Consider the following 27,314-nt stretch of genomic DNA (forward strand, 5'->3'; position numbering starts at 1 on the left):
AAGTAAAGCGAGAGATGTGTGTTGCTTATGCAGCTGCGTAAGCTGCAAAGCACTGCGTGAACACTAGAAAGGGTGTGTCGCGGTTCTGCCTTTTTACACTGCGACACAGTATCGTGGATGAGTGTCGCGATTTCGGTTTCCAATCGCATATCGTTACAGCCCTAGCAGTTGCACTTTAGGCTTTGTTTTATATTCAAAGGGGTTTGTTATCCTCTAAAACGGAGTATTACTTTTGATGATGCAAACCCTGCGCTGTCCAGCCAAAACACTAAACAGTTTAGACATTTTAATAGAAGTTTTATAAAAAATACATTTATTAAAGGAAGCACTATGCAACAATTTTAGCAAAAATGACTTTTATAATTATGCAGGCAGAAAAACTGAATATGCAACTTTCTGGACCCGGTCTCGAAAAAGTAGTCAGATTGTAGTTTTGAAGAAGACTGCAAAACGGACACCGACTTGGCTTTGTTGCTGTTGAAATTGTAAGTAGCCTACCCTTGGGTGAACTTCGTCTTTGTAATGAGGTTTGATAGTCTCTTGAACAATGTGTTTGCTCGAATGTTTTATTGTGAGCCCTGTATGTGTTTAGCTTGGTTTCTTGATGGCTAGCTTGCTAGCTAGTGGGGTGTAGCAGTCACTTGCTACCGAAGCTGCAGGGGGAGCTGTGTAGTGAAAAATGCGAGCCCAAATCCGGCGAAAACCCAGAAACAGCGAAGGAATAACCAGACCTGCATAGTGCTTCTTTAACTGACTGATGTTTAAATACATTACAACTCAAATGTGTTATCTTCAATGACTGTTAGCTTCCCAGTAATAACATATACGAGCCAACTACACATCTTCAGTGTAACATTGCAAACAATCTGACCTTACTTGTTGAAAATACAATTGGAAGGACATTGCAAAGGATATAGAATGTGTGGACAAATAAAGGTGTAACCTATGTATATTTCTTACATATTTCTTGACTTGCTGAGATCAATCTGCTTGGGATGAGCAGGATGAAATCATTTAGCTTGATAGCCAAGCTTATACATGCCACCTTTTAGAACTGATTTAAGAAATAATTAAAGAAGAAATTACAGAAATTATGGTTCACTCTACCTTCTCTGCGTTCATGCCATCATTAGCCTCCATCTCAGAAGACTCTGAGCTCATCATGGTGGGCCTGACGGCAATGATGGGCTTGGAGTAGGGTGATGGAAGGGTCACACAGTCATTCTCCTCACCGCCCCCCACGCTTGTCTGATAGCAGCTGGGGACAGTGCTGGTGGTGTGGGCACTACGCGGGTGAAAGCAGTTCTTACATGAGCCAGGTTTCCACACGTGTTCTGCGAACTCACCACAGGTCGACATCTTCCTGGACAAACGGGTCTGCTTTCAGGTCAATATGCAGCAGACCTTAATAAGCTAAGGTAGGGAAGCTTTGACATCATTCCCAATATTGCACTGTATTATGTTCCGTTTTCAGTATTCACCTGCAAAGAGAGAAGACTAACCTCAAACCACTAAACATCTGAATCAGAGCAAAAGAGGCATATAGATAACAACATTGACATCAGGAAATACAGCCTAATATTGCTAATCATTTTAAAGGAGTACACCAACTTTTTGGGAAATTAGATTTTTTGCTGTTTACTCCAGAGTTAGATAATAGGATGCATACCCTCCTCTTCTCTGTGTGTGCAATACAAGTTTGCTTAGCTAAACATTATTAATTTACTGGAATTGGGAGTTCTGCTTAGGGCTGGGACAGTAACCGCATTTTTTATTTTATTACTATGCGAAAGTACGAGAGAATTAACTGGCACAACACTTTATTCTCTTTGTTCATACTCGATTTACACAAAGACGTTAGACTTGAAAGCTGTGAAATCTGGCCAGAAAGGATTCATACATGAAAGGATTCTTACTCCATGAAAGTTGAAAAAGAATTAAAAAATATTTTCTAGTTTGATAAGAATTTAACTTAAAAGGGACACTAGTTTGATAAAAAATTTAACTTAAAGGGACACCATCAAGCCTGATGCTTTTTCTCTACGAAACTCCCACTCGCTCAGTCTGAAGCTCTTTTCCTTTTCTTTGCATCTTCCATCAAGGGTTTTCGCTGCTTCTTCGCCAGCTCTGCCATTACACACGTTTGCAACAATCTCTAGCGTTTCGTTAGCCTGCCTCTGTGCTGTAAACTGATCCTGCTTCGGTCGGTGGGTAGGATACACCGAACTTGCAAGTGGGATATTCTTTCTACAGGCAGTAGGGGCGGGCGAGAAAACGAAAACACGAAAACGTTGCCTGGTGTCCCTTTAACAGCGACATGTAGGCTAACCTACCTTTGTTACAACATGACGAAGCCATTAGAAACCGTTTTAACAGTAGCAAAAACGTCATGAATGTAACAGTTCTAAAATCGTGATAGCCTTGTTGATTAAACTGTCTGAAGCATTTGCCATTTGTTTTTTTTGGGTTTTTTTTTTTTGGGGGGGGGTTAAAGCAGTATACCGCATATTTCTTGCTTTTCAACCATGGTAAGAAAAAATCCATACTGTCCCAACCCTAATTCTGCTAAGGGTTCAAGTTAGCCTAAAGCTCCCTTTAGCTATAGGCTAACTGGAATAACCCACACTTGTATGTTCACTTTTTCAAACCTTCCAAATTACAGTCCTTTGGTGTCTACCCACCCCCTGGGATTTCCTGCAAATATCAAGACCCCAACATTCCACTACAGTCCAAAAGGTGTAAGGCCTGGCTGTCGGAATGCAAGGAATGTGAGAGGCATGAGTCACATGGGGGGTGAGCCTGCCTGGAAAACCCTTCCACACCAAAGCCTGAACAGCACGTTCAGGTGAGAAAATCAACACAGCCTGCAGCCAGATATCTGTTCTTTCTGTAGTCCACCATCTCAATACAAACAGACAAGTCCTACCTTTAAACCATCCAGATTTCTCTGTCTCTAATAATTTTGCACTTATTAGTATTTATTTATTGTATTTTAACTTATTAGGTATGGTTAGAGTAAATGTGTGGTGTTATGTCATTTCCTGTAAAGGATTAATAAAAGGATCAAATCTCCCTCTCTCTCAAACTTTTTTTTCCTAGTAGCAGGTTGGAAAATCTTGAATTTGAGTTTATCTGAAAAAGACGTGGGAAATATAACTGACCTACAATCTATCTATAAATTGCAGGAACGTATGTCTGTCTGTTATTCACATATCTCTCGAACCGTTAGTCCGATTGTTTTCAAACTTGGCAGGAGTCTTGCTACAGACACGAGTAGGTGCAGTAGTGCCAAGTTTGACGTTGTTTGGATTAGTAATGCAAAATATATTGGTAAATATATTGGTAAAAGCAGCACACATTGGCTTTATCCACTCTACTGTAGCCACTCCTCCTCCCACACAGCACAGCGCAGGACCAGAGAAAGAGGGGTAATCAGAGTTTTGTCAGCACTGAATCACGGGTCAACATGCAAGATATTTGGATGGTTATCATGTCTGACATCAACAATAAAGACTCGCTGTATGCAGTTTGCTTGCATAGAATGATTCCACGGATCTTGGAACAACACGCCAATAAACATGGGTGTGCAATGGCTATTCAAAACTAAAAATGATGTGCAATAAACTGACACTTTGAATAACCCAGCCTACTTTGGACTTAAAGGGAAACTTGGCAGGATTTCCCCCTCTGCTGGAGAAATTGTGCATTATGCTATTTCAAACTGTAGGAAAAGGTAACAATAAAGCACATGGATTTGTTTACAAGCTAGCGAACGGTTAGCATAAGTTTGGCAGAACTATGTGGATGTTACAAGGTAAGAAACACGATTTAAAACTAGTTTCTTGTTTCTCACTTCTCTTTCTGGGACGATAGTCGCAATGTTGCATGGTTGGTTTTCCGCCTGAGGACGCTAGGCGCAGCGGGGAAAGTCACCATTTGTATCGTAGTGTTAATGTGTTGAGTGAAGCTAGACATGTTTCAAATATTTTTGTTACCATGTGTGTTTATTCCTGCCGTTACAAAAACTAGCATCTCAGTTAATGTTAGCGATTAGAGCTAGCTCACGTCACAGGCGACATGTAGTCTTTCTCGTTATGTCTTTTCCACAACTGATAGCCGAAGAATCATATAATATACTGTCAAACTCGTAACATGAAAAATTATATTAAAAATTCACAGACGACATATGTTCACATTCATGGCACAAATCAAACGGGACCAGAAAATCATTATTTTCTCACATTCACTTGCATTGACGATTTTTCAATCTAGAGGTCCAGCGGAAAGGGCGGGACTTACCAGCTCTATACACTACCAAGACGATCTTAATACCCCCCCCCCCCCCCCGTTGTCCAAGTCAGCTACCGCCACAAATTGAATCCAATTCTGTGGGAAACACTGCTGTGTCATTAGCAATGGCCAATGTTATATAAAAAAGATACACAAAACTATTTATTTCAACAATTAGTTTTAATCAGGCTTTGCCACAAAGGTGCATTCCATACAAACATCACAGTCTCCTAGAGCTCAACCACTGTGCATAGTGGCATGACTGTGACCCTTTTTTTTTGGTCTTGCTTAAATGCACAGCGGATGTGTTAACCACACAACTCCCAGCCATACGCTCAACAGGCAGAAATGATGCTGGGTATGACATGTCTGTCCCCTGCCAGCTCCAATAATGGAACCCGACTTTAAACAGTCGATAGACTCAAGTTTAGATTCGGATATCCCCTTCACACCAACACAATGAGAATTTCAGAGGCAAATATACAAATGATTGTCTTTATCACTACTTTCATTCAATAAAATTATGCAGTTCAATAAATAATAATTCCCAGGTAATAGGCTATTTAGGCACTGCTGGACTTAGGGCTGGGCGATATGGCTGAAAACTGTATTACGATATAAGTATTTAATATCAGTCGATATCGATAATTATTGATTTTTTTTAAAAATCTATTTCAGATAAGGACCAATTGAAAGTTCAATTTAAACACTTTTATTTTAAACTTTCTTTTAATCACCTCAGTTATCAATCAAAGCAAACAGGGAAAAGAAATAGCAACACAATCATGAAAAACACTCAAATAAATAAATGTGCACATAAGTCTGAATGAAAAGCAGCACTGGTTGAAGCCTGGAAATATTGTAAACAAAGTAGCTTAATTTGCTAGTTCATCATAGTCTACTGGTTAGACTGTTCAGTTTCCCCACGTGTGTTTAAGTTTCAAATGAATACCTTTTGTTGAGTGTGTGTGTGTGTGTGTGTGCACGGAGCAAGGACTCATTGAGAGTCTGTGTTGAGGTAGGCCTACTTCTATTGCCTACTCTGGTAGAGTTGCACATAGCTATACAATGCAAGATATATTTAGCCTATTTATTTATTTATGGACAACATAAGGAGGTGTGTGTTGCTTTTAATTATCGAATTTTCTATCGAACGTATTTTTATTGATATCGATTACATGTCTATATCGCTATCGTTTTATCGCCCAGCCCTAGTTGGACTACTGTTGGACTACTTTTTGCACCTTCACCATGACACTCACTCTCTTGAGCACCAAACCATGCACACAGAACTACAGGCCAGTCCCGGCCCTGTCACTGCAAACGTCTCATGCTTGATAACACTCAAGCACACTGTGGATTTTTTTATTTAATTTATATAGTATATTTAGTATTTAGTTTTTCTTATCTTCTACTGTCTCTATTGTACAGTGGAGTTTTGTTATATGTTTATACTTATATTTACCATTTCTGCTGTAAGTGCATGTTGTATTATTATTATTAATAATAATAATAATGATATAATGATAACAAAAATCAAATAAAAATAATAATAGTAAATAGAAAGAAAAGGCGAATGTATAAATAATAATAATGATATAAAAGGTCTAAATATTAGTCAAAGCAAGAACATTGTAGCCTAGAAATCTAGACGCACCCTAGCGGCGGCAAATTAATTTGCTCAGCCTGTACATCTAGTATCGAACCATAGGGATTTCTATTGGCTTAGCACCGTGGACGTTCTCCAATCACAGCGCTCTATTTTGTTAGAGAGTCTTAAGGCGGGCTTAACAGGATAACGACAGTCCTGCGACTGTGAACAACAAGGAAGGTGGCTATGGCGAACGAAGAGCGGTTGTTTGAATCAGCGTTGGCGTCAACTTTGGAGGAGTTGGACTTGTGCTTTTCTTTGAAAGTTGAGCAACACAATGCACTTAAGTCATTACTTTTGAAGAAGGATGTATTTGCCGTTTTGCCGACCGGATACGGATATGGTCGTAGCGCTGGCCTATTGCATGCCTAGGCAGTTTGAAAGAAAATTCTCTGCCCGCCCCTTGGATTAAGCGAGGTGAATGGTTCGATGCCAGACTATACATCTCAATGATGTAGGATGGCCCCGCCAGGCTAAGAACATTGTGCAACAGACATATCATCAATCCTATCATCTTGATGTGGTCTGGCTCGTCAGTGCTTCCCATCAGTAACTTGTTTAGGACTCGAAAAAAATAAGGACTTGGACTCGACTTGGCTTTGGTAAGACACAACTTGGACTTACTTTAGACGTCTCTGTCTTGACTTGGGACTTGACTTGGACTTAAGTGTTAAGACTTGAGACAATTACTTATGACTTGCCAAACAGTGACTTTGTCCCACCTCTGCTGATATGTCTTAGATATTTTATTCACTATAAATATTACAAATAATAGCCCATTCGATGTCTCCATTCCCGACGATATTTGCTGATATCGATACACCGTCCGATACATGTTAACCATGATGAGTACCAGCACTTTTTTCCCAGCACTGCTAATATTTTACTCATATGGTCAGAGATGGCAGAGAACAGAGAAGTTGGTGTGCTCCTTTAAGGCTGAAGTCTGCAGCAACACCCAAATGACTAAGTTATGGTGTTTACTTAGGAATAGGTTTTGTGAGGTAATATTTGACTCACATAGTTACACAGGAAAACTAAGTCTTTATTGCTGCAAAGTCAATGTTATTAGCTCATTCCAAATATTTCAGGAAACAGACTGGTTAGGTTTAAGTAGAATACTTATGGTCATTAGCCTAGTGTACATAATGTTAGGCTACATTAAGTGACCATAAAATAGTCTACAAATTCTCCATAAATTGGCCAAGACAAAACGTTGACGCTTTGACAATAAGCCTTAGACGTACATGAATTTGAGCTGACCTTACTACGTTACGTTATTGCCATATAAATTCTCCCATCTGGTCATTCTTGGCATATTTATTCCATAAAAAAACGCTCTTGACATGCCACTATCATTGCTTGTCACGAATACACCCACAGACAATTTATAATAGTATAACGTTATAGCTCTAAAAATATATATTAAACGTGTACATTCACAGTACACAGCGGCCTATTCAGCCACCTGTTCGTTTCCTAGTTTTGTGTTGCTTAAGTGTTGAAAGCACGTGCTTAAATTGTCTACCTACTCAATCTGTATCCCTGTTGCTATGATTACATTACCGTTCACTTACCGGTATATTTATCTGGCCTAGCTTTCACAAGAACGACCGTTTTGAAGCCTATGACATATGCATAGGCAACAATTTAGACAATAGCACCCGACAAACCGAACCATCTCGCCCCCTCGTCGTCCGGTGGGGCTGGTGACATGTTGTTTGCACTTGGGGTAACGCACGATGCTTCTTATTTATCTAAGCGACAATGCAAAACCGACTGAGCAATTAACGTTAACAGTGATCAGTCACGTTAGCCTGTACAGTCACCCCAGAGCACCGGACTTACCTGTGGACAGCATGCGTCGAACAGCAGCCCAGTATACTGGCATACCGATCTGCACCTTAAATTTCGGTGGGGAAAAGCTGCTCTGTAAATTCCACACCGACCGACTACGGATAACGACCACACGGCGAAGGCAAAGTCAACTCCTGGAAAATAATCCCAAATCATCAGATATCAGGACTAAATTCATTGGAATGCGTGTGGTTAGGATTCGGAACAGTGAATGATCTATAACTCCAGCCGCGAGAGGAGAGGAGAGGGGAGGAGCGCTGTAACACCAAACCTGCTGACGAAACAGAGAGTGAAGTTCTACCTACATCTTAGGCCAGCCTACTACATCTAAGTTAGGCCTACATCTAAGAACACACATTTCGTTTCCTTTGTGGTCTATCGTTATGAAGGTTATTGTAGTCAGAATGTGTTTTCACACTGGAGGGATTTTATATGGCCTACTGTTTTTTTGTAGTTCCGTGTTCGCACTACAGGGAACTGGGGGCGATTGTAGATCTAGTTCCTCTAGCCGCAGTTCATGTAATCATAGACCTCTTTAGACGACACACCCCTCTTATAAAGTGTCCATGCGATTTTTCTAAGGGGGCAGGCGAATTCCCGGAAGTAGAAGAATGGAGGCTGGAGGGACCACTTCTCTGCTAACCCCCATAGAAGCCCATTCATTTTAGGAATTTTTTGAAATGCCATAACTTAATATAGCATATATCCTGTGCCAACATTGTAGCTTCTGTATTATCTACATAAACAATAGACGGCAAAACAGGCTCAGCTACCTTGTATGTAACGTTGAGGTTCCCGTAAGAAGTATAGTTAGCGAGTCCGGTTGTAGGGCAGCTAACGCAGCGTAGGGAGACAACCGTATCAGAGCCCGTCTACGGAGAGCCTCCCCACTCTCTATTAATCCCATACTAACTGAATTTGGCTGCAGTTCACCAGAGTTCACCTAGATGGCGATCGCGGGCGAGTCCAAAATACATGGGGTCCTATGGAGCTACATGGCTACATTTATTGTTTTCACCTATTTAACAACTAAAACCCTCAGATTTTATTTTATTTTTCGCAAAATGGATATGGATTATCAATCAAAAGTGAAATAATCCGGGAGTCATGTCCTTTCGTTTTCTTACAGGTTGGGTCGTTGTTGCCCATAACACGCTATGCTATGCTATGATCATGCTAATGAATGACGTCATTGACACGTTTGACAGGCTTTTTAGAACAATTAAGTGACTTTAAAAAATATAATACTCAACCAAGTGTATTGTCTTTGCCTCCCCTTTCGAATACAATATTCAAATTATTTGAAAAAAAATTATATCCCGAGAAAAGTGGATTATGAGGGGTACAGCTCCATAGACCTCCATTCATTCTGGACTCGCCCGCGAGCGCCCCTAGATGCAGTACCACACCGGAAGCGTTCCGAGAGTGAAGGTTCTCCCCTTATTAGACATTCTCTGACCGTATTGTTTGGATCATAGACTGTATATAGAACTGGACAGTGTGCCGTCTGTTAAGAGTGATGCGAGCGCTAGTCCAGAGCCTCCTCGTGGCTGGTTGCAGTACAATGCGTAACTCCGCCCATCTCCATGTATTTCAATGGGCAAGTAGCCAACTTTCCGTGTCACTTTTCTCACCTAAAACTATTTTTGCATCTACAACATTTTATTCGAAAAAGTCGTTTTCAAGATGCTTCAATACACACATGAAATTATTATTTTTTGTGTTATTTTAACAAATCTAAAAAGGGCGTGTATACACTTATGATTGACAGCTGGCTGGCAATTGACACGACGCTTTGTCGCTACCTTATTTTAACGACACCTAATGTCGACACGTAATCTAACCTAAATAAGTGTTGCTGTTATTATCATTAGGCTATATCTTATCACAGTCTGATTAAATACATATTGATAGTCATACATTGTGTAATTGTTTGTAAGAGACATTGTTGTTAGTTGTGACAGATTCTTAGTGAAAAAATATATGTGCTATTCTTTCGTAGATGCTAAGTATATTAGCTTATAGCATGCTAAATCATGCTACCATTAGCCAGTTGATGGGTAAAGTAAAAGGGCTCTGCTATATTGATCCGAAGTAACGTTAGCCATAGTCACGATCATTTACAGTCCTACTTGTTTCAAATGGTTTAATGTAACCAGTGATTGCCGCCACCACCATTGCAACTTCATTTGAATACACTTAAGTCACTGGGAGAAGGCGATGTTAAGTTTCTTTAACATTAACTCTTGCTTAGTTTTGCACGAATAATAAACGTCACCTAGCCTGCTAGGTCGACAACCTCGGTATGACCATTTATTAATTAGCCAGACAAATAACGTTACTTGTTTTTTAGTGAACACATATTGGACCGTAGCTTAACGTGAGGTAGGATTCAACGTTACAAATGGACAATTTGCTTAGTATGCTCATAACAGCGGTATCTGAAAATGCTGAGTTAAGGTATCGTTGTTACCTGCGATTGCACTGCTGGAGAAGCATTTTGCATTGGTATGATTTGATCAGGTCTTGCCAGTGATGTGTAAATCCTCCCGTAGACGTACCCCATTTCAAAATAATATGTCTAAATTGAAAACTGTGACAACTCATTGACAGGCTCTCTCAATATGTCTGTAATCGTATGCCTCTACCACAGGCTTGCTGGTCTTTCACCAGAGAGGGTGCTCCATTATAAATCAAAATTGTAATATTGCAGCCTTCATGTCAGCTGTAAAAATATGAGAACATGGACCTACTACATCAGGATACTCTGTAAACATTTTACACATAATCAGGAAGCTACTTTGCTGTTCAGTGTGTGATGTGTTAAAGTTGTACTACATTTAAAGAAACTTGTTTCAAGTGCACAAGAAAATACCACATTATGATGATGATGGTTATGGTTACGCTTTTGTCCAAAGCGACATACAAATACAAAACAATATAATACTTAAAACAGGGATCAATCAAAAGCCTAATGAAATAAACAATGATAATAAGGAGGGGGAAGCAATAATAAGTAATAATGTCCATCCAATCAATAATATAATAGTAAGTAAACAGTAAACCCATTTAAAAAGCATCATCATCTCAGTGTGCCCATTTAAAATAGGCAAGGATACATATTAAATAACATTTGGGGTTGCTCACAGTATACCCACCACTACAGCTAACTAGACTACACCACTGGTTAAATGGCGCATTGCAATTTACAATTTGTGTGAGTGTCAGATGGGATTATTATGCCTGATGAGACAGTATGGCTTTATGTTATTTTTCTTGGTTGGCATGTTCACAGTGTGATGTGACACAATATAACACAAATGTAATGGAGTGTGAGCACAGCAAAGATTGTGGTGGCGATGTGCAGTGTTTTTCTGATTGCAATTCAGCATGTGTGTTTGTTTACAAGCCTAAAAGCCTACTGCGGACATTAGCGACAGCTCCAGGTGTCCCCATCAACTTACCAGCCATCACGCCTCCCAATCAGCCTAACAGCTATTGCTGGACTTATTTAAGAGACTGGAATACTTACCACGGTGCGCTGCTCCGATCTGGACGCCGACCCCTCTCTTCCGTGACGGCCGACTTCTGGAATAGTGGGCCGCGAGACGAACCAACGATTGAACTCCTCAACGCACGGAAGTATTCCCTCAAGGGACGTAATCCTTCTTCTAACCTTTAGAAGGAAACCCTTAGGCCTACTCCGTTGCACCGGGAGCCGTGGCTTACAGACTTTTAAAGGGTCATTTGAACATTAAAGGGATACTTGGACATTAGGGGGGAATTAAACTAGCTGAGCTTAACTGTGTACTGCAATCTTGAATAATATGTGCATTGTTCGTTATTGTATTCATGTGTGTTGTTAGTTTTATCTGTGATAGTAAAATAAATTTAATATTTTTAAAAAGGAGGAATACTCGGTTCATTTCTAGTTCCTGGGATCATTGACGTGTTGGGTGTTTCTGACACGAGTTCAGGGGCATACAGAAAGTTGAAGTTTGGGTGACATCAATAAAGAAAATAGAAACAAAGGGATGTGTACAGCCTCAAGTATGAATGAGGTCACATTAACAGAAGGTTCAGAGCAGCGGCAGACCTTTCTTGGTGCCACGTAAGTTATTGAAAGCCATGTGTTTTCAGAACATAGTGGTGCTGTGCCATGTCCCATGTATAAGGGGCTTCAGGGGGAGGACATGCCACCTCAGACCACCCCAGCCAAACCACTTCATGTAGGCATACCGATGTAGACCATGGAGACCACCTTGCCGCCACCTCCTGTACATTCAGCCATCACCCATACCTCATCTGCAAAAAAGGAAAGTTACAATAAAGTTAGTCAACAACATTACAAAGCATCTAATCAAACACTCAACACCACTAGTAATACCAATTAATTAAATATATGTGTGCAATGAACTTCACAGCCCACCTAATGTTAACTACACATTTAAATATGCGGTGTGAATGTTATTAACTTGCGGAGTTGGGAGCTGTGTGCTAATCATCACTTAAACGACTACCGTTGACGGTAACATTAATGTAGCTGCTAACGTTAGCATGTAATTTGCTGTCCGTATTTCTGTTGTTAGCTCATTAGTATTCACCATACTAAATTGTCACAGTCTATAATCAACATAATAAGCCCTCTTAGACGTATTTAAGAACAACAATAGACAAAATAAGTTTCAGCAACACTTACCAGACAAGAACAAACCGAAGATTGTTGTTTGTACTGTTTAGCTAACTCACAACCGCAAAATTCATCCAACCAGTTAGCCTTCGGCGCCGAGTCGACCTCATTATCGACCTGCGTTGTGGAAAGGAGAAGGGGGCGGGTTTCACTCGACAAGGGGCGTGTTTAACTCGCCGAGTGGGCGTGCCTGACCGCGACTCCTCTTCACTGCGCATGCTTCAACTTCTGCTGCGCAGCCGCACTTCAAATTGGTTGCAAATTTTCCAAGATGGCGTCGCCTTGGCGGCTTCAATTCCATAGAACACTGCTGAATGCAACCACACTGTCCAGTTCTATATATACAGTCTATGGTTTGGATAAGAAGCTCAGTCCAGCCAGCACGGAAACTCATGAACAAAGCTATGTAGCCTACAATACCATTGTATGTTAAGGTAAAGCATTCGATAGAGGCAAGTAAACCTAATGAAAAACGGCACTAACGATAATCATTTGAGGTTATCGATGGATTGACCGTAGGTCAGAAAAGTGTTAAGAAGATTAGCTTCTAGTGCTAGGTAGCAGTGCTAGGCTATAACTTTTTTGTTTGTTAACCATGACTGTTTTTGAAGATGATCATGTGTGGTAGTTTCAACATTAACACGACTTGATATCACTTGTGAGGATTATATTAATAATAATACTTAAATAAATGTTTAACTTTGATGACTTTGAAGGCAAAGGACCAGTATGTAGGAAATAATGAAAAATAAATTGTAACCATTTCAAAAATGATCACCATATGTTGTCAGAGAGTAAGGAAACACGATGAATTGAAGTAATGGCTTATTTGACAACATTAATATAACCTGTTAAACCCTGTAAAACCCATGAAAAAAAAATGAGTTACGGGGCGGAATCTCTTGGAATGTTCGTTTATGTTTTGAACGATTAATTCTAGAATAGCATATTAATAATGGGCTGGTGTGTCCTCCTATTTGTGTTGCCAAATTAGCAAAGGCCAACTGTCAACTGCCAACTGTTTTTAAGGTGGTTTACCCATGATTAGCAACTTTAGCATAACAAGATGGTTAAGCAATTTCTAGGCTAGTTTTTTTTTATTTAATATACATTGAGATTGCTGTTGCCACTATTATTTCCCTTGCCATCGTTTTCAAAGGAATTACTTAGGCTGATAAGCATAACAATTGTGCATTTGGGGGCGTGCCACGACAAATGAGTCCAGTTCGACAAAATTAAAAAATGGTTTATTGGATGTGAATCTCTCATGTAAAAGACGATATGATTCACATCTAGATACATGGACACGATTCGATACAAGAAAAGATACATGTTCATAAAAAACGATTTAGTATGATTCGATGCGATGCGATGCGATGCGATTCGATGCAGTTGAATGGAAAGCATTCTGAAAGATTTTTTATCATTTGCTTAAGATGCACATTAATTTTATATTATCAATTATCATGGCCATGTCAACTAGGCAAAAACAAATGTGTGAATATCATTATCTAAACTGAGGTTTGTATCATATACTGTATTGAAATGAAAAAAGAATAGTCTACATTTCAGTCAAACACAGCAGCCAAATACAACATAAAAGTACATTTTTATAGACTTTATAGAGTTATATCTGATTGTTTTCAAGGAGCTGTAGCCTATTGTTGAGGTAAGACAATACCGAAATAAAATAAAACAGTGCTTAAGACAATCTTGGCCTTCTCTCATATAGCCTAGCCTACAAGAATAAAATAGGCCTACATACCAATGAACTGGGCCTATTTTGTTCCAAGTTTGAGTGAATATGAACAAAATAATAATAATTTGTGCATCGTTTTAGCAGCAAGGGCCAAATTATTCTTTAACATTAAGGAAATCCCTTCATCAAATGTAAGGCTACTCTACAGACTATCGTTGCCGTTTAGGAATGCTACAGTAAGTGTTTAATTTCGCGCTGGATTTTGAAAAACAAAAGAGTAAAAACTGTCAAACAAACAACCGAGCGAGTTGTCACGTGCTTAAGTTGCAGTAGATGTATGGGTAATGAAGTCCTTTGACAACTTTGGGCAATGAATGTAGCCCAAAACGAACTGCATTACCCACAAATCCGTGCCACATGTAGTTTCAAAACCGGAAGTGGGATGAATGCGCTGCTTGCAACGTAAATGAGAGTCTGAGCGAGCAGAAAAGGTTGTGAACCGATTCGTAACATGTAAATCGATGTCGGCACTCATGGCCTTTGAACCCACCACCACTTTGAACGCTTCACCATGACGGCGATGAGTTGTTAACAGACATGAACCAAGGCATATAGTCCAGCAGCAATCTATCTAAAATAACACATACTTGAAGTACCATTTGTGATATGTTGTCAAATATTGAAGTTGTGGGAAGTTTACATAATTTAAGCTGTATGTTTCATTCGTCCCCCATGCTGTTTCATTTGTCCCAGCAAGGGGACGAATGAAACAAAACGCACGTTCGACTTCTCCTTAAATAACTCTTGAACGTTTTTGTTCAGTGCTGTAAATGCAACTGTATTTGTCAGAGGACAGATGTAGGTTGCTAGTGACAAAATATGAACTTTCAGTGTTTTGCGATGTCTCTGTAAATTACGTTTAATTAAAAAGTGTTTCATTCGTCCCGGTTCTCCTATACATGCGGGCCAACTCGGTGTTGACGAACAGCGGAAGTGGTAAGCGTAAGAGCCTGAACTCCGGCGCACAGCATACGTCATTCCCCAACGTTGCTGATTGGTTAAGGGAACTTAAATGGCTTACTGAATTTTTCAATAGACTGTTTCCATGTGAAATTACCTGTGGTCACCGAGAATGCAAGGCACAATTAACCCTTTGTGTTCTGTTTTTTCCCATGCAGCTGGCGATGGAAATACCATGAAAGGCCCCCCTTGGGATGGGCTCTTTCTTTAACCTCAGCGGCGGAGAGGGCCTGGATCGGCTATCAGTCTTTCATTGCAACCATTCCCCGCTCACAGGCACGCCCGCTGTCAGATAGACTGCAGATGTGGCGACAACTGTGTCATTTGCTCAATTGGCTCGACCGAACGTTTAGCCAGGGCTGTTCCATCCAGTTTTCTAGGACGCCTCCTCCCTTTCGGGGAGTCGTTGAGTCCTCCAGGGGCCCGCAGTCAGAGGATTCAGGGTTTACTGTTGAAGACCGCCATTGTTCGAGTACCGGCGTCGGACACTCACAGCAGCTTTTATTCCAAGTACTTCCTGGTTCCCAAGAAGTCTGGTCAAATGTGCCTGATACTGGACCTATGAGTGCTCAACGGCTACGTAGCCTGGCCCTTCAGAATGCTGACGGTTTAGCAGCTCTTGAAAACGGTCCAGCTGGGCGACTGGTGCATTTCAGTCAACCTGAAGGATGCGTCGTTGTTGGGCATGATGTCGGCCGCTCATGTGGGGGTAAAATAGGCAAATACTGCTAAGCTATCACCCATAAACCAGGCTATAAACGGAGTCTCTGTTATCAAGCCTATAGCTGTTCACAAAGAGTAGGCAAAGCAAACAAACATTATTATAATAATAATAATTATTATTATTGTATGTTTGTTACATGCAAGTGTGTAAGGGCCCAGACAAATTACTAACTGGCGGAACGTGCCCTGGTATCTCACGTCAGAGAAGAACGTTAGTAGCCTATCACTCACTTCCTTCCATTTGAGAGAATGCAGGGACGCCACGGAGCCTGATTAGAAGAATCTCTCTGAAGTGCAGTTGAAGGTGAGTAGATGTTCATCTAAAATACACTTACTAGAGATTTATTTTACATATGTAGTGTGCCTCGAAAATGATAAACGATAAGCGGTAACGCGAAAGAGGAGTGTAACTTAATGTAAATGTATGGTCAAGATATCATGCTGAAATGTGTTGACCTTCAGGGGCTAACGTTAAGTTAACTGCTAACGAAGGTTGAAAGTTAACATTAACGTTACCTCTGTAACATGAGGTACACAATTCGTGCTCCTGTATTGTACAATGCTATATGTTTTTTATCATGTTCATATTTACTCAACCAAATATGATAACAGTATGTAACTAGAAAAGCATTTCCTGAAGGAAATACAGTGCATGAAAATGCAACAAAAAATATGATGTAAAATATCATACAGAGTAAAAACAAAAAATGCAGATACAGTTGCAATAGTGTTGCTAGGGTACATATGTTGGTTGTTATGCCAAATTAAGTGGTTGCTATGCTGGTTGCTTAGGTAATCCTGTTGGTTGCTATGGTGGTTGCTAGGTTGAAGTTGTGGTGGTTGCTAGGCTGTTGCTAGGGTATTTGACATGGTTACCAGGCTGTTGCTAGGGTACTTGAGGTGGTTGCTAGGCTGATGCTAGGTTACTTGTGGTGGTTGCTATGCTGGTTGCTAGGTTAAACTCATTGGTTGCTATATTGGTTGCTAGGTTGTAACTGTGGAAGTGGTTGCTAGGCTGTTGCTAGGGTATTTGACATGGTTACTAGCCTGTTGCTATGGTATTTGAGGTGGTTGCTAGGCTGTTGCTAGGTTAGTTGTGGTGGTTGCTATGCTGGTTGCTAGGTTAAAGTCATTGGTTGCTATATTGGTTGCTTGGTTGTAACTGTGGAAGTGGTTGCTAGGCTGTTACCTGGGTATTTGACATGGTTGCTAGGCTGTTGCTAGGGTATTTGACATGGTTGCTATGCTGTTGCTAGGGTACTTGAGGTGGTTGCTAGGCTGTTGCTAGGTCAGTTGTGGTGGTTGCTATGCTGGTTGCTAGGTTAAACTCATTGGTTGCTATGTTGGTTGCTAGGTTGTAACTGTATAAGTTGTTGCTAGGCTGTTGCTAGGGTTTTTGACATGGTTGCTAGGCTATTGCTAGGGTATTTGACATGGTTGCTATGCTGTTGCTAGGGTACTTGAGGTGGTTGCTAGGCTGTTGCTAGGTCAGTTGTGGTGGTTGCTATGCTGGTTGCTAGGTTAAACCCATTGGTTGCTATGTTGGTTGCTAGGTTGTAACTGTATAAGTGGTTGCTAGGCTGTTGCTAGGGTATTTGAGATGGTTGCTAGTCTGTTGCTAGGGTACTTGAGGTGGTTTCTATGCTGTTGCTTGGGTACTTGAGGTGGTTGCTAGGCTGTTGCTAGGTCAGTTGTGGTGGTTGCTATGCTGGTTGCTATTTGCTATTTTTTAAATGTATTTGTCATGTCTTGATGTCATGGGCACGCTGGCGACTACGCCGCTCCATCCGGCATCTTTTGTCTTGTTATATGTCTTGTTTGTGGAGCGCTTTGGGTTGCACTCTGTGCATGTTTAAATGCGCTTTAAAAATAAAACTGACTTGACTTGACTTGACTGTTATGCATTCTGCTCCACCTCTAAATTGTACATGAGATACAGTTTAAGGAAACTATTCAGTTTTTTGAGTGATAAGCAAAGTGTTGAGGAAATGAATCATACTTTAAGTCATCTTGAAAATCTCTTCTAGGCCCCATCCATTGGATCATGCCTTAGGTATGAGCTACACCAGGCGCGTAACTGAAGCATTCCGTTCGCGACGCATACAATTAATTTTAAATGAATGGTATATTTTTTCCGAACGTACGCGCCGCCATCATGTCTGGTGTAGCTACCTCCATTGATTATAGTGGCAGCTAATTGTTGCAGCAGACGCTATGCGAACGGAACGCTTCAGTTACACTATGGTGTAGCTTCACTGTTAGAATGTGTGGACTTAAACATGTCGGTGATGCTAGAATGCTTCAGTACAGACTGTAGAGTAGGGGTCTCAAACTCCCGGCCCGCGACGTATGTCAAAATAATAATGTTATCCGGCCCTTGAGGGTATTTTTAATTGCGACAAACAACGATACTGATTAAAATAGACGATAGATCCAAGTACGGTGACAAATCTCATTTGTACTCTCCTCCACTATTTGCTAGACATCCAGAGCTTGACCCAAAATCGCTGCACAAAGTTTTCAGGAAATACTTGTGTTACACACGAGAAACATGAAGACGTGCATTTGTAATGACGCGGAAGCATGCAGGCCATAGTTTTTCACAAATTGAAGCAGAAATAGGCCTACACCAAATGTTGAAAAATGTCTTAGATTCACCTATTCTGATTCTGAAAGAGAATATCCTTTTGTAGATTATGATCGATCGTATATTGACAGTAATAGTCACGGTGAGTCATGTGAATGGAGGTGCGTCTTTGCGTGTATACGGTCCACTAAGCATACCATGCTTATTTCGACCCTCTGCCCAACATAGCTTGGAGGTTGTAGTGGTAATCGTGATGATAAGTGTCCGTAATGGACGTGGTAAAGACAGCAGGGCTAGTAGAAATAGGGCTCTGAAGAACAACAAAGTCACCGGCGAACTGATCAGGAACTGATTTGACCAGGATACTTTATTGTAGGCCTTGTGGTTATAGGCTAGTAATAGTTTACTATTGTTGGTATACATCTTAGGTGTTTTCCTGTTATGTGGGTAATATGACAAAAAAGAAAGTAAACCTGCTCAAATATGTTCATCCAGTATTTACTGAATGGTGCATCATTTGAGGTGCTTGTCATCCAGTGGCAAATTAGATGAGTAAATTTACCCCCTTCATAAACTTTTGTTTATACTCAAAGATTTTTACATTTACAGTAGGACTTTATCTCTGACCACTTTCAAGCCATGGCCTTTTGAATTTTTGATATAAAAATCCAATGGTGTTGCTTTCTTAACCCTGACGCCTAGTTTGCCAGGTTTAAAAAAAGTTATGAGAGGAAAATATTTTTATTTGGTGTGAAACACACACATAGGCCTACCTGTTTCTATGCTTTTTTGTTTGTTTTTATAATTTGTATTAATATTTATTTTATCATTATTTTATTTATAAGCTAAGGTTGCTAGCACAGGTGTCTAAAATTAGATAAAAAAAGACTTGCACTTTCTGTTTGTAGTTTTGTGTTTGAAAATACAGTATTTGAAAAAACATTGCATTTTAGGAAATAGCCATTCTTTTTTGTATTATTCTTTAACACTGACGTGGCCCTCCAATCAGATGACATTGGCAGAAGTGGCCCTCAGCTCATTTGAGTTTGAGACCCCTGCTGTAGAGTGAGTAAAATTGGTATGTAAGCTAATGTATCACTAACAACAACCTGATATTATGTTCTAGTGGCTTTGTTCCATTTGATGCCAAATGTGTTGTACATGCATTTACAAAAGGAAAAAAAATGAAACTTTTTATATTGTATATTGATACATTAACTTAATATTTTGTAATAAATATTTTTCAATAATTTGTCTGTATGTCCTTCAGATTTTGTAGAACTTGATAAAGGGTAAATAAAGACAAGCAAAATGGTGACTCTAGCAAGAGTAGCTGGGAATAAACTCTGAATAGAGATAAACTAAGATTACCCCATTAAGAGTTAAGATGACTCTGGAAAGAGTTGTTGGCTTATAGAGTAGATTTTTCTTTACTCCCTGTGGAGTTTATCTTGGTGATTTTCCAACTCTCTATAGAGTATAGTGGCAAACTTCTCATTGTTGCCAGAACTTTGCTGGAAGTTTGCCTTTAGCGGCCAACATTGGCAAACTTCTGGCAGTATTTTCTGGTGAACCCATTTGTTTCCCACAAATCACCCATAGGTTTGCTGCAAATCTGCTGCAAACATTTCATTTTTGTAAGGGTTGAGTATAGCACATATACATGTGAACACTTTTCCAAACCCCTCCATAAAAGTGCAGTGGCCAATTGAACCATGCAGTCTCTCTTTCTGTACAGCAACCCAAGCTGTCAATGGTAGGTCATTTAAGCAGGAATGGTTTACCTGACTGGACATTTTTTTGATTAGATATATATCATAAGATAATGTTATTGTGCTTACCTCTTTATATAGTAGTGACTACTTGGGGGACTACTTGTCCAATGTTTTAAATCACCGGGATGTCACTGTTTTGTCAGTCAGAGCCTGCTGGTGGTTAGCAGTCATGTCAGAGAAACACAGACCTGATTGAGACAGCCAACCACCTGAGTGATAAAACACAGACATTCTGATAATCCAGAAATAGGCTAAGATTTGGCATACAGTAGTTACCAAAGACAGAGATTATTTCTTTTCTCTCTCTCGGACACTTTTCACTCTCACTATTCTTGTTTTAGGACACTGTGCAACCCAGCCATGCATCTCTAAGTGGAATCAATAATTGAAAACTGAAATCATATTGAATTAAAGTCACCGAACAGGAAAGTCATTTTAATGAAAGGAAGTGTTTCCACTTGACTGGGATAAGCAGATGGGTCACTTTTGGACAGCTGTTCCAGGAGGATCACAGTTGACTTTGAAGATTCCCTGTGTATTCCCTGTGAACAGATTCAATGACGTTTTAAAAGCTGTAAGCATATAATTTTGAGTTTTTTTGTGTAAACATTACTCAAACCAATTTGCCAATTACCAAAATAATTGGCAATTAATTTAGGTAATAGTTGATCAATCTGATCATTCTTGTAACCCTAATCATGGTTATGGTTATAGTTATGCTTTTGTCCAAAGCGACATACAAATACAAAACAATATAATACTTAAAACTTAACAGGGAACCCTTGAGCCTTGAGAACACGACCTGGGATGTTGTCAGGTCCTAGAGCCTTATGTGTATTCACCCTTCTAAATTATTTACACACATTTCTTTCAGATAACTGAAATGGGCAGCAATCTTGCTCTAACAGAGACTCTGACCTGATATCATTTTCAAAGCGGGAAAATTAAACTTCTCAGGCCAATCAAATCGTGTATATAGAGTCGTTAGGTGGGCCTAACATAATGATTGATGGCAGAGTTGCAACGGTTTGGCTTGAATTCCCTGCTACTTGAAAACAAATAAGATAATGTTGCTGTTGGCGAACAGTGTGACACGAGTTAAGCTTTATTAAGTTGGCAAAAGTTTGAACTAGCCAACTAGCTCCGCTGGTGGGAAACGCATGGGACTAGTGCTGTCCTATTGCGTGCTGAAGACAACCGATTATCCCGTCCCTCGGACTGAGTACTGCGAACGGTGAGTGCCCAGACCCTACATTTTAATGTGGGTCTGGCTCGTCAGGCTATTTAGACCCCTCTTAAAAGACCCAAAACTATCACAGGAACGGAGAGCACTGGGCAACTCATTCCATCAACATGGAACCAGGAAAAAAGTCTTGAATTTGACCTAGTGTTTATGACTGGTCGACACAACAGACGCTCTTCCACAGACCACAGTGGGCGGTTGAGGATGAACGTCTTGATCAATTAAAATAACAGGGAGAAGATCCAGTCAGTGTCCTATAGGCCAAAGTGAGAGATTTATGTAATTCTGGCTACTATAAGGAGCCTATGGAGAGTAATTAGGAGAGGAGTTACATATGTCCTCTTTGGCTGATTGAAGACCAGGCGTGCTGCAGCATTCTGAATCAGCTGTAGCGATCTTACTACACAAGCAGGTAAGCCAGCTAATAGTGAATTACAATAGTCCAGCTTGGAGATGACCATGGCCTGAACAAGAAGTTGTGTGAAATCTTGTGTCAGATAAGGTCTGATCTTCCTTATGTTGTAAAGCAGTGGTCACCAACCTTTTTGAGCCAAAGATCCCTGAACAAAGGCAAGATCTACCTTGAAGCGTCAAAAGAGAACCAAAGTCAAAATGCTTGTGAATCCGTGCCTCTGTACCTTTTAGTCTGGATGGCATTTATTTCACAAACCTAAATCGCATTTTCCTTATACAGGCATCAATGACAGAACTACACTTAACATAGTCTTTACTTACATTATTTTGGTTTTGATTATCTAATTGGATCAAGTGTTTGTGACAACATGTCATGATAAATTACATAATGTTTGATCACTTATTTGGTATGAAGCATCTTTCACGTAATGAATGCACACTCTAGAAAGTGAAAGTAACCTAGGCCTAGGCGCTGCGTGTCTGTAGCTGTCTGTGCACGTCCACAATAGATTACGTTCCTCAAATGGAGAACACATCCATGTTCCCTCGCATCTCATGGCTATTCTATGTAATCCTTCTGTATTTACAAAATTCCTGACAGTTCCTGATCACTAAACTTTCGTTTTCCTTTCCTGGAGAGCGCACCTGCAAAGTGTTTCTGCGCATATGTGTGTGTCTCTACATGGGGTTACGTTCGGTTCAAGTCAGAAGTGGTCCATCCGGTCCCCGCAGTGGTGGAAGATTGAGAAGAGTCTTGAAAGTGGAAAAAAGTTTTCTGCTGTCAGTGGCGCTCTCAATCTTGCTCTGATAGAATACCTTTTTTGCAAGTGTAACAGTGGATGAAAAAGATGACAGCAAAGACTGGTAATTACTATCATTTCCATCTCTGGATTTACGCCATTTCCTCTCAGCAGCTCTAAGTTCCTTTTGTATTGAGACTATACTGTTCGTCAGCCATGGATGACGTGGTTTAGAACGAGTGGCCTTGAAGAAGGAGGACATGTTGCAATTAGACAATATACTCATAATATGGCTTTGAGTGGCATTTATGCTGTTTTGTTTTCAATATTATTCTCTGGCCCTGCATTGGAATGTGCTGTATAAATGGTGGTTGGTCAGCTCCATATAGCCTGTTCTGCTTTTTTTTCTTTCAGTCAGTATCATTACAGTTGGCTAATTCCTATAACAGACGGTAATGATTGTCTCATTATTATACACATTTTATACACATCTTCAAAAACTCCAAAATGACACAAAAGCATTCAGCAAAGTCGCTGTAGCTAATGAGCCACTGTTATCAAATTAGTAAGAAGTGTGGATAAATCCAAGGGCTGGCATGGTCTTCCTGGCTTTATCATCATGACTCATCGTGGAAAAATGGCTTGTAGTTTGTCCCCCCCCCCCCCCCACTATCTTACGAAGAACAGAGGCATAAACCTCTTAACCATTCACTTGAATGCAGCTCTATAATGCTGTTTGGTCAAGAAAAGAGTGATTAAATCACTGTCACAGGCCCGTCGCTAGAAGGCAAGCAAACCAAGCAATTGCTTGGGGCCCCGAGCTGGCCAGGGGCCCCAAGACAACGACTGGTGAAGAATAAAATGCAACGACAAACTGTGAGGGCCCCTTTGATAGTCAATGCAGTAAAGTGCAACGACACTGTTACCGGCAATACCGTGATCCCCCTCAAGGGGGCCCCTCTCAGTAGTCGCTGACAGCAGCCAGCCAGCCAGGTTTGTGGTCTCTGCTGCTGCCGCGAAAATATAAAACCTCGGCAGTCATAATGAAGCGGAGTTATGTGTCCAGAAGCCAGAAGAGAAAGGAAGAGTATGACAAGAAAAAAACAAGATAGTGGTAAGTGATAAATTACAGTGGATAAAATAGCTCTACTTGTCTTGTACAAATGGTGTAATGTCGCAGCAGGAAGGCTAGCCTAGCAAAAAATGTTTATGTTAACTACCTGCCTGACGGCCCATGCTGCTTGTAGCAAACTAGAACAGTTAGCGCAACTTTTTTATTTCCGAACGGACGGAATATGGTTACATACTGTAATATGTTTATTAACGGGATAAGGAAGATGCAGATCTGTTCCAGAATCACTGTTTATCGTATTTAATGACATAACATTGCTATAGCTTTGTAATAGGTTTTGATGAAAGTGGCATAGCTTCTCTGCTATACTAACTATTCGACCGTGATAATCTATTTACGAAATGGGGGTTAGGAAAACCACACGATAAATTCCGTGGATCAAAGCAGACTGGAACTTTCATGTCTAGTAGTATTCATGCACGCCAGCTGTTTACTGTCTTTAAAGCACCAGGTGCGTCTGTCTAATTCTCAAACAGCAGAATGCTTAAATGCTATGTTAAGCTACAAGTAGGCCTAGGTCAATGTAGCCTATAACATTAGCTTGGGATGTTTTTACAATAGCATTGGTAGTTGTGAAAGCAGCTGCATCCCTTCTAAATATCAAAATATGGAAATGCTAACATCTTTCTCCCTCAAGGTGCTTTGCTTAAATTTCTCAGCCCTCAGGCTCTTCCTAAGGATACCTCCACTGATAAAGATAGCCTGAAAGGTTAATCTTATGTGTGTGTGTGTGTGTGTGTGTGTGACTGTGTGTATACTTGTATTTATGTTGGATTTTTAAATTGCTATACAACCTGCACTCTTTATACTTTGAACAATGCATCCTTTTTCTGCATAAGATGGCAGTGTTTTATTTTCTCACTTAGTGAGAACTGAAAAATGTTAATGTGAGTGTGTGTGTGTGTGTTTAAGTATGTTGGATTTAGTTATTGTGCACTTTTTTACATTTATATTGGATTTTATGGTACGGTGGTGTTTTTGCAAATGTTCAAAATTGTCAAAACTAATGCACACTATATATATGCAACTGCAGTATTTGCACTGTCAAAATGTTGTATTTATATAAACTGTGGGTGAACTTAAACTGTATGGCTATGCGGTGTTTCCTGTAGGCTTTGCTGCACTGTCATTTAAAAGTTTGGGGACATTTCAAAATTTCCATTCCACTCCGGACAGAATACCAACTAACTGCTTCTTCCCTATAGTCCTTGCATAGTTCGGAGCTGTCCTTATTGGGTCACTGTCTTCTTTTTGGCGTAAACCGGCTCCGATCAAGTGCCGTCCACTGAGTGTGGCATAGCATTGCAAATTGGAGTAATCGCCTTCTTTCTTCAAGATTCCTTTTTTTTCTGTACACATTTCTCCCTTTATGGCCACCACAGCCCTCTCAAACAAACACACTCCCTCCACCATGCTGATATTGCACTTTCTTGCTAAAATACACATTTACAACATTGTATACACTGTATTTCTGATTAATTTGGTGTTACTTAAATAGCTAAAATGTTTCCCGTTGAAAACGAGGACATTTCTCAGTGACCCAAAACTTTTGAACTGTAGTTATGTGTTTGATAAAAAAAGGCAGTTTAACTAGGAGAGAATTACCTCTACATTTACTGTACCAGTCTTTTAGAGAAAAATGTGGCTCAATGCTTTTGCTGAAACAATTTGCTAATAGGTACTGAACACCAACATGCTGTGGAGACATGGGCAGGAAGTGAGTAGTGGGTGTAAACTTTTCTCCCAATTGTGATACCATTCTGTTGCAGTGAATGAATCACATGGTAGGTGTGGTTTGGAATTCAGTGATAATGCATGCCCTTTTGTTGCCACACCTTACCAGTGCTTGCGCAGAGGCCCAAACAGTCCACTTACTCTCTGTCACAGGGCCAAGATGTTTTTCCCCCACTGCCCTTGTAATGGTAACTGCATGCAGAAACATGTTTTCTGAAACCCCATAGCCTTCCTATTGTGAAGTCACATCAAAATAAGCTACACATCTAAGTCTTCACTCTTACTCATGGAAATAATGAAGAAAATACCTACAAGTAGTCAAAAAGATACTGCGCTTGTGTAATGTAGATATGATTTAAGCATTTCACCCCCCCCCCCCCCCCCCCCTTGTGTAAAGAGGAAGTTTCAGTGTGAGTGAATGAGTGAAAATGGCTTTAAAATGATAAACAGTTGAATCAATTCTTCTATGTGGATGACCATTTGACTAAAACATGGGCCTCAGCTGGTGAGTGTATGGTGCTCCATTGTATTTTGTTGTCCATCCAAAGCACTTTAGATAATGCATTTGACATATGCGCTCACTCATACACTGTCACACACACAAAAGTTCACCCCTCTGCCTTTTTTTTCTGTCCCATTAAAGTTTCCCCCAGTGTATTTAACTCACCATCTGCCAAAACCATCAATGAGACTGCGGAGGTTTGTCTTGCGAGTCTGCTCTCAAGCAGCCCATCTAGAGGGGTGGGTAGATGTATAAAGGGCTGCATGACCGCAGCAGAGACTGACTGACAGTATAAATAAAATGATGTCGTATTTTGACATATTCCAGGAATTACAAAGACAATGTTGACTCAATAAATGGATAATGTGAAATGCAAAATGCAACAAAATATATGTAATTCCGCGTTATTATGGACAGTAGTTGGGCATTGTCTACTACTGATATTGTCATATTGACTCACATTTATGTTTAATGTAATTACACTGTAGGCTATAGTGTGTAGGTAAAATTGAGTGTCTGTCACTTTAAGAACGTGAGAGTAATTATGCTTCAGTCATGGTTCTAGGCTAGTCGAAAATGGGCATAATGCATACGAATATGTGGATACAGTTAATTTTGTTTTCTATGTAGTTAGTTTAAATAAATGTTCAAAAACCAAACAAGTCGAAGAAAATATTTTCATATGATGAACTATTAACACAATATTCAAGCAGTAGTTCATTATTTTGGGTTGCTATTACATTACAGTTACAGCCAGGAGTTGGAGACCAAGTAGAAATGTGCTGCAATTTAAAAACTGGATTACTCGGGAATGGCTTATTGTAGGCTACAAATGAATGCTTTATATCCCCGTATTCGGTAAGGTCTGCCGTTTGTTTTGACCAGCTAAAACCCCCTAAAGCGTCCTACATACTAATAGAATAGTATTGCTGATTGATTGCTGATTTATTTTGAAGTGCGTGCACATTTCCAAACAGTGATATCGTACCATATGAGTTGCATGCGCTACAGAGATTTCTAAAGATTGCTGTAGTCTAGTGGCGGCGACTAGGGTGAGCGAGCTGAAACATTGTTAAGGTGCAGCTAAGAGAGCTCCAGACCACTCTTACCAACGAACGACGTACAGACATTCGTAGCAAAGTACCTTTCGGGGAATGCATTAAAATGTTAAGGTAGAGGTTACGAACTACATAGCGTTGAGAAGGCTATGGCAGACATCCCAAGTCTCCCGGAAGTTCCGGGAGTCTCCCGCATATT

General features: G+C 40.2%; 1 protein-coding gene across 1 annotated transcript in view; it reads right to left on the reverse strand.

The window, feature by feature from the left end:
• LOC121680974 (inactive tyrosine-protein kinase PRAG1) overlaps positions 1–8,168 on the reverse strand; it is a 57,072-nt gene extending 48,904 nt beyond the window's left edge. The window contains exons 1-2 of the mRNA XM_042060571.1: positions 7,790–8,168; positions 1,108–1,481 (exon numbers count right to left, since the gene is read on the reverse strand). Coding sequence (XP_041916505.1) covers positions 1,108–1,359 — 252 coding nt within the window. The 5' untranslated portion in view covers positions 1,360–1,481; positions 7,790–8,168. The remainder of the gene's footprint in view (positions 1–1,107; positions 1,482–7,789) is intronic.
• Positions 8,169–27,314: the final 19,146 nt, after the last annotated feature.

The sequence above is a fragment of the Alosa sapidissima genome, chromosome 13 (assembly GCF_018492685.1).
Source record: "Alosa sapidissima isolate fAloSap1 chromosome 13, fAloSap1.pri, whole genome shotgun sequence".
NCBI classification, from domain to species: Eukaryota; Metazoa; Chordata; class Actinopteri; order Clupeiformes; family Clupeidae; genus Alosa; species Alosa sapidissima.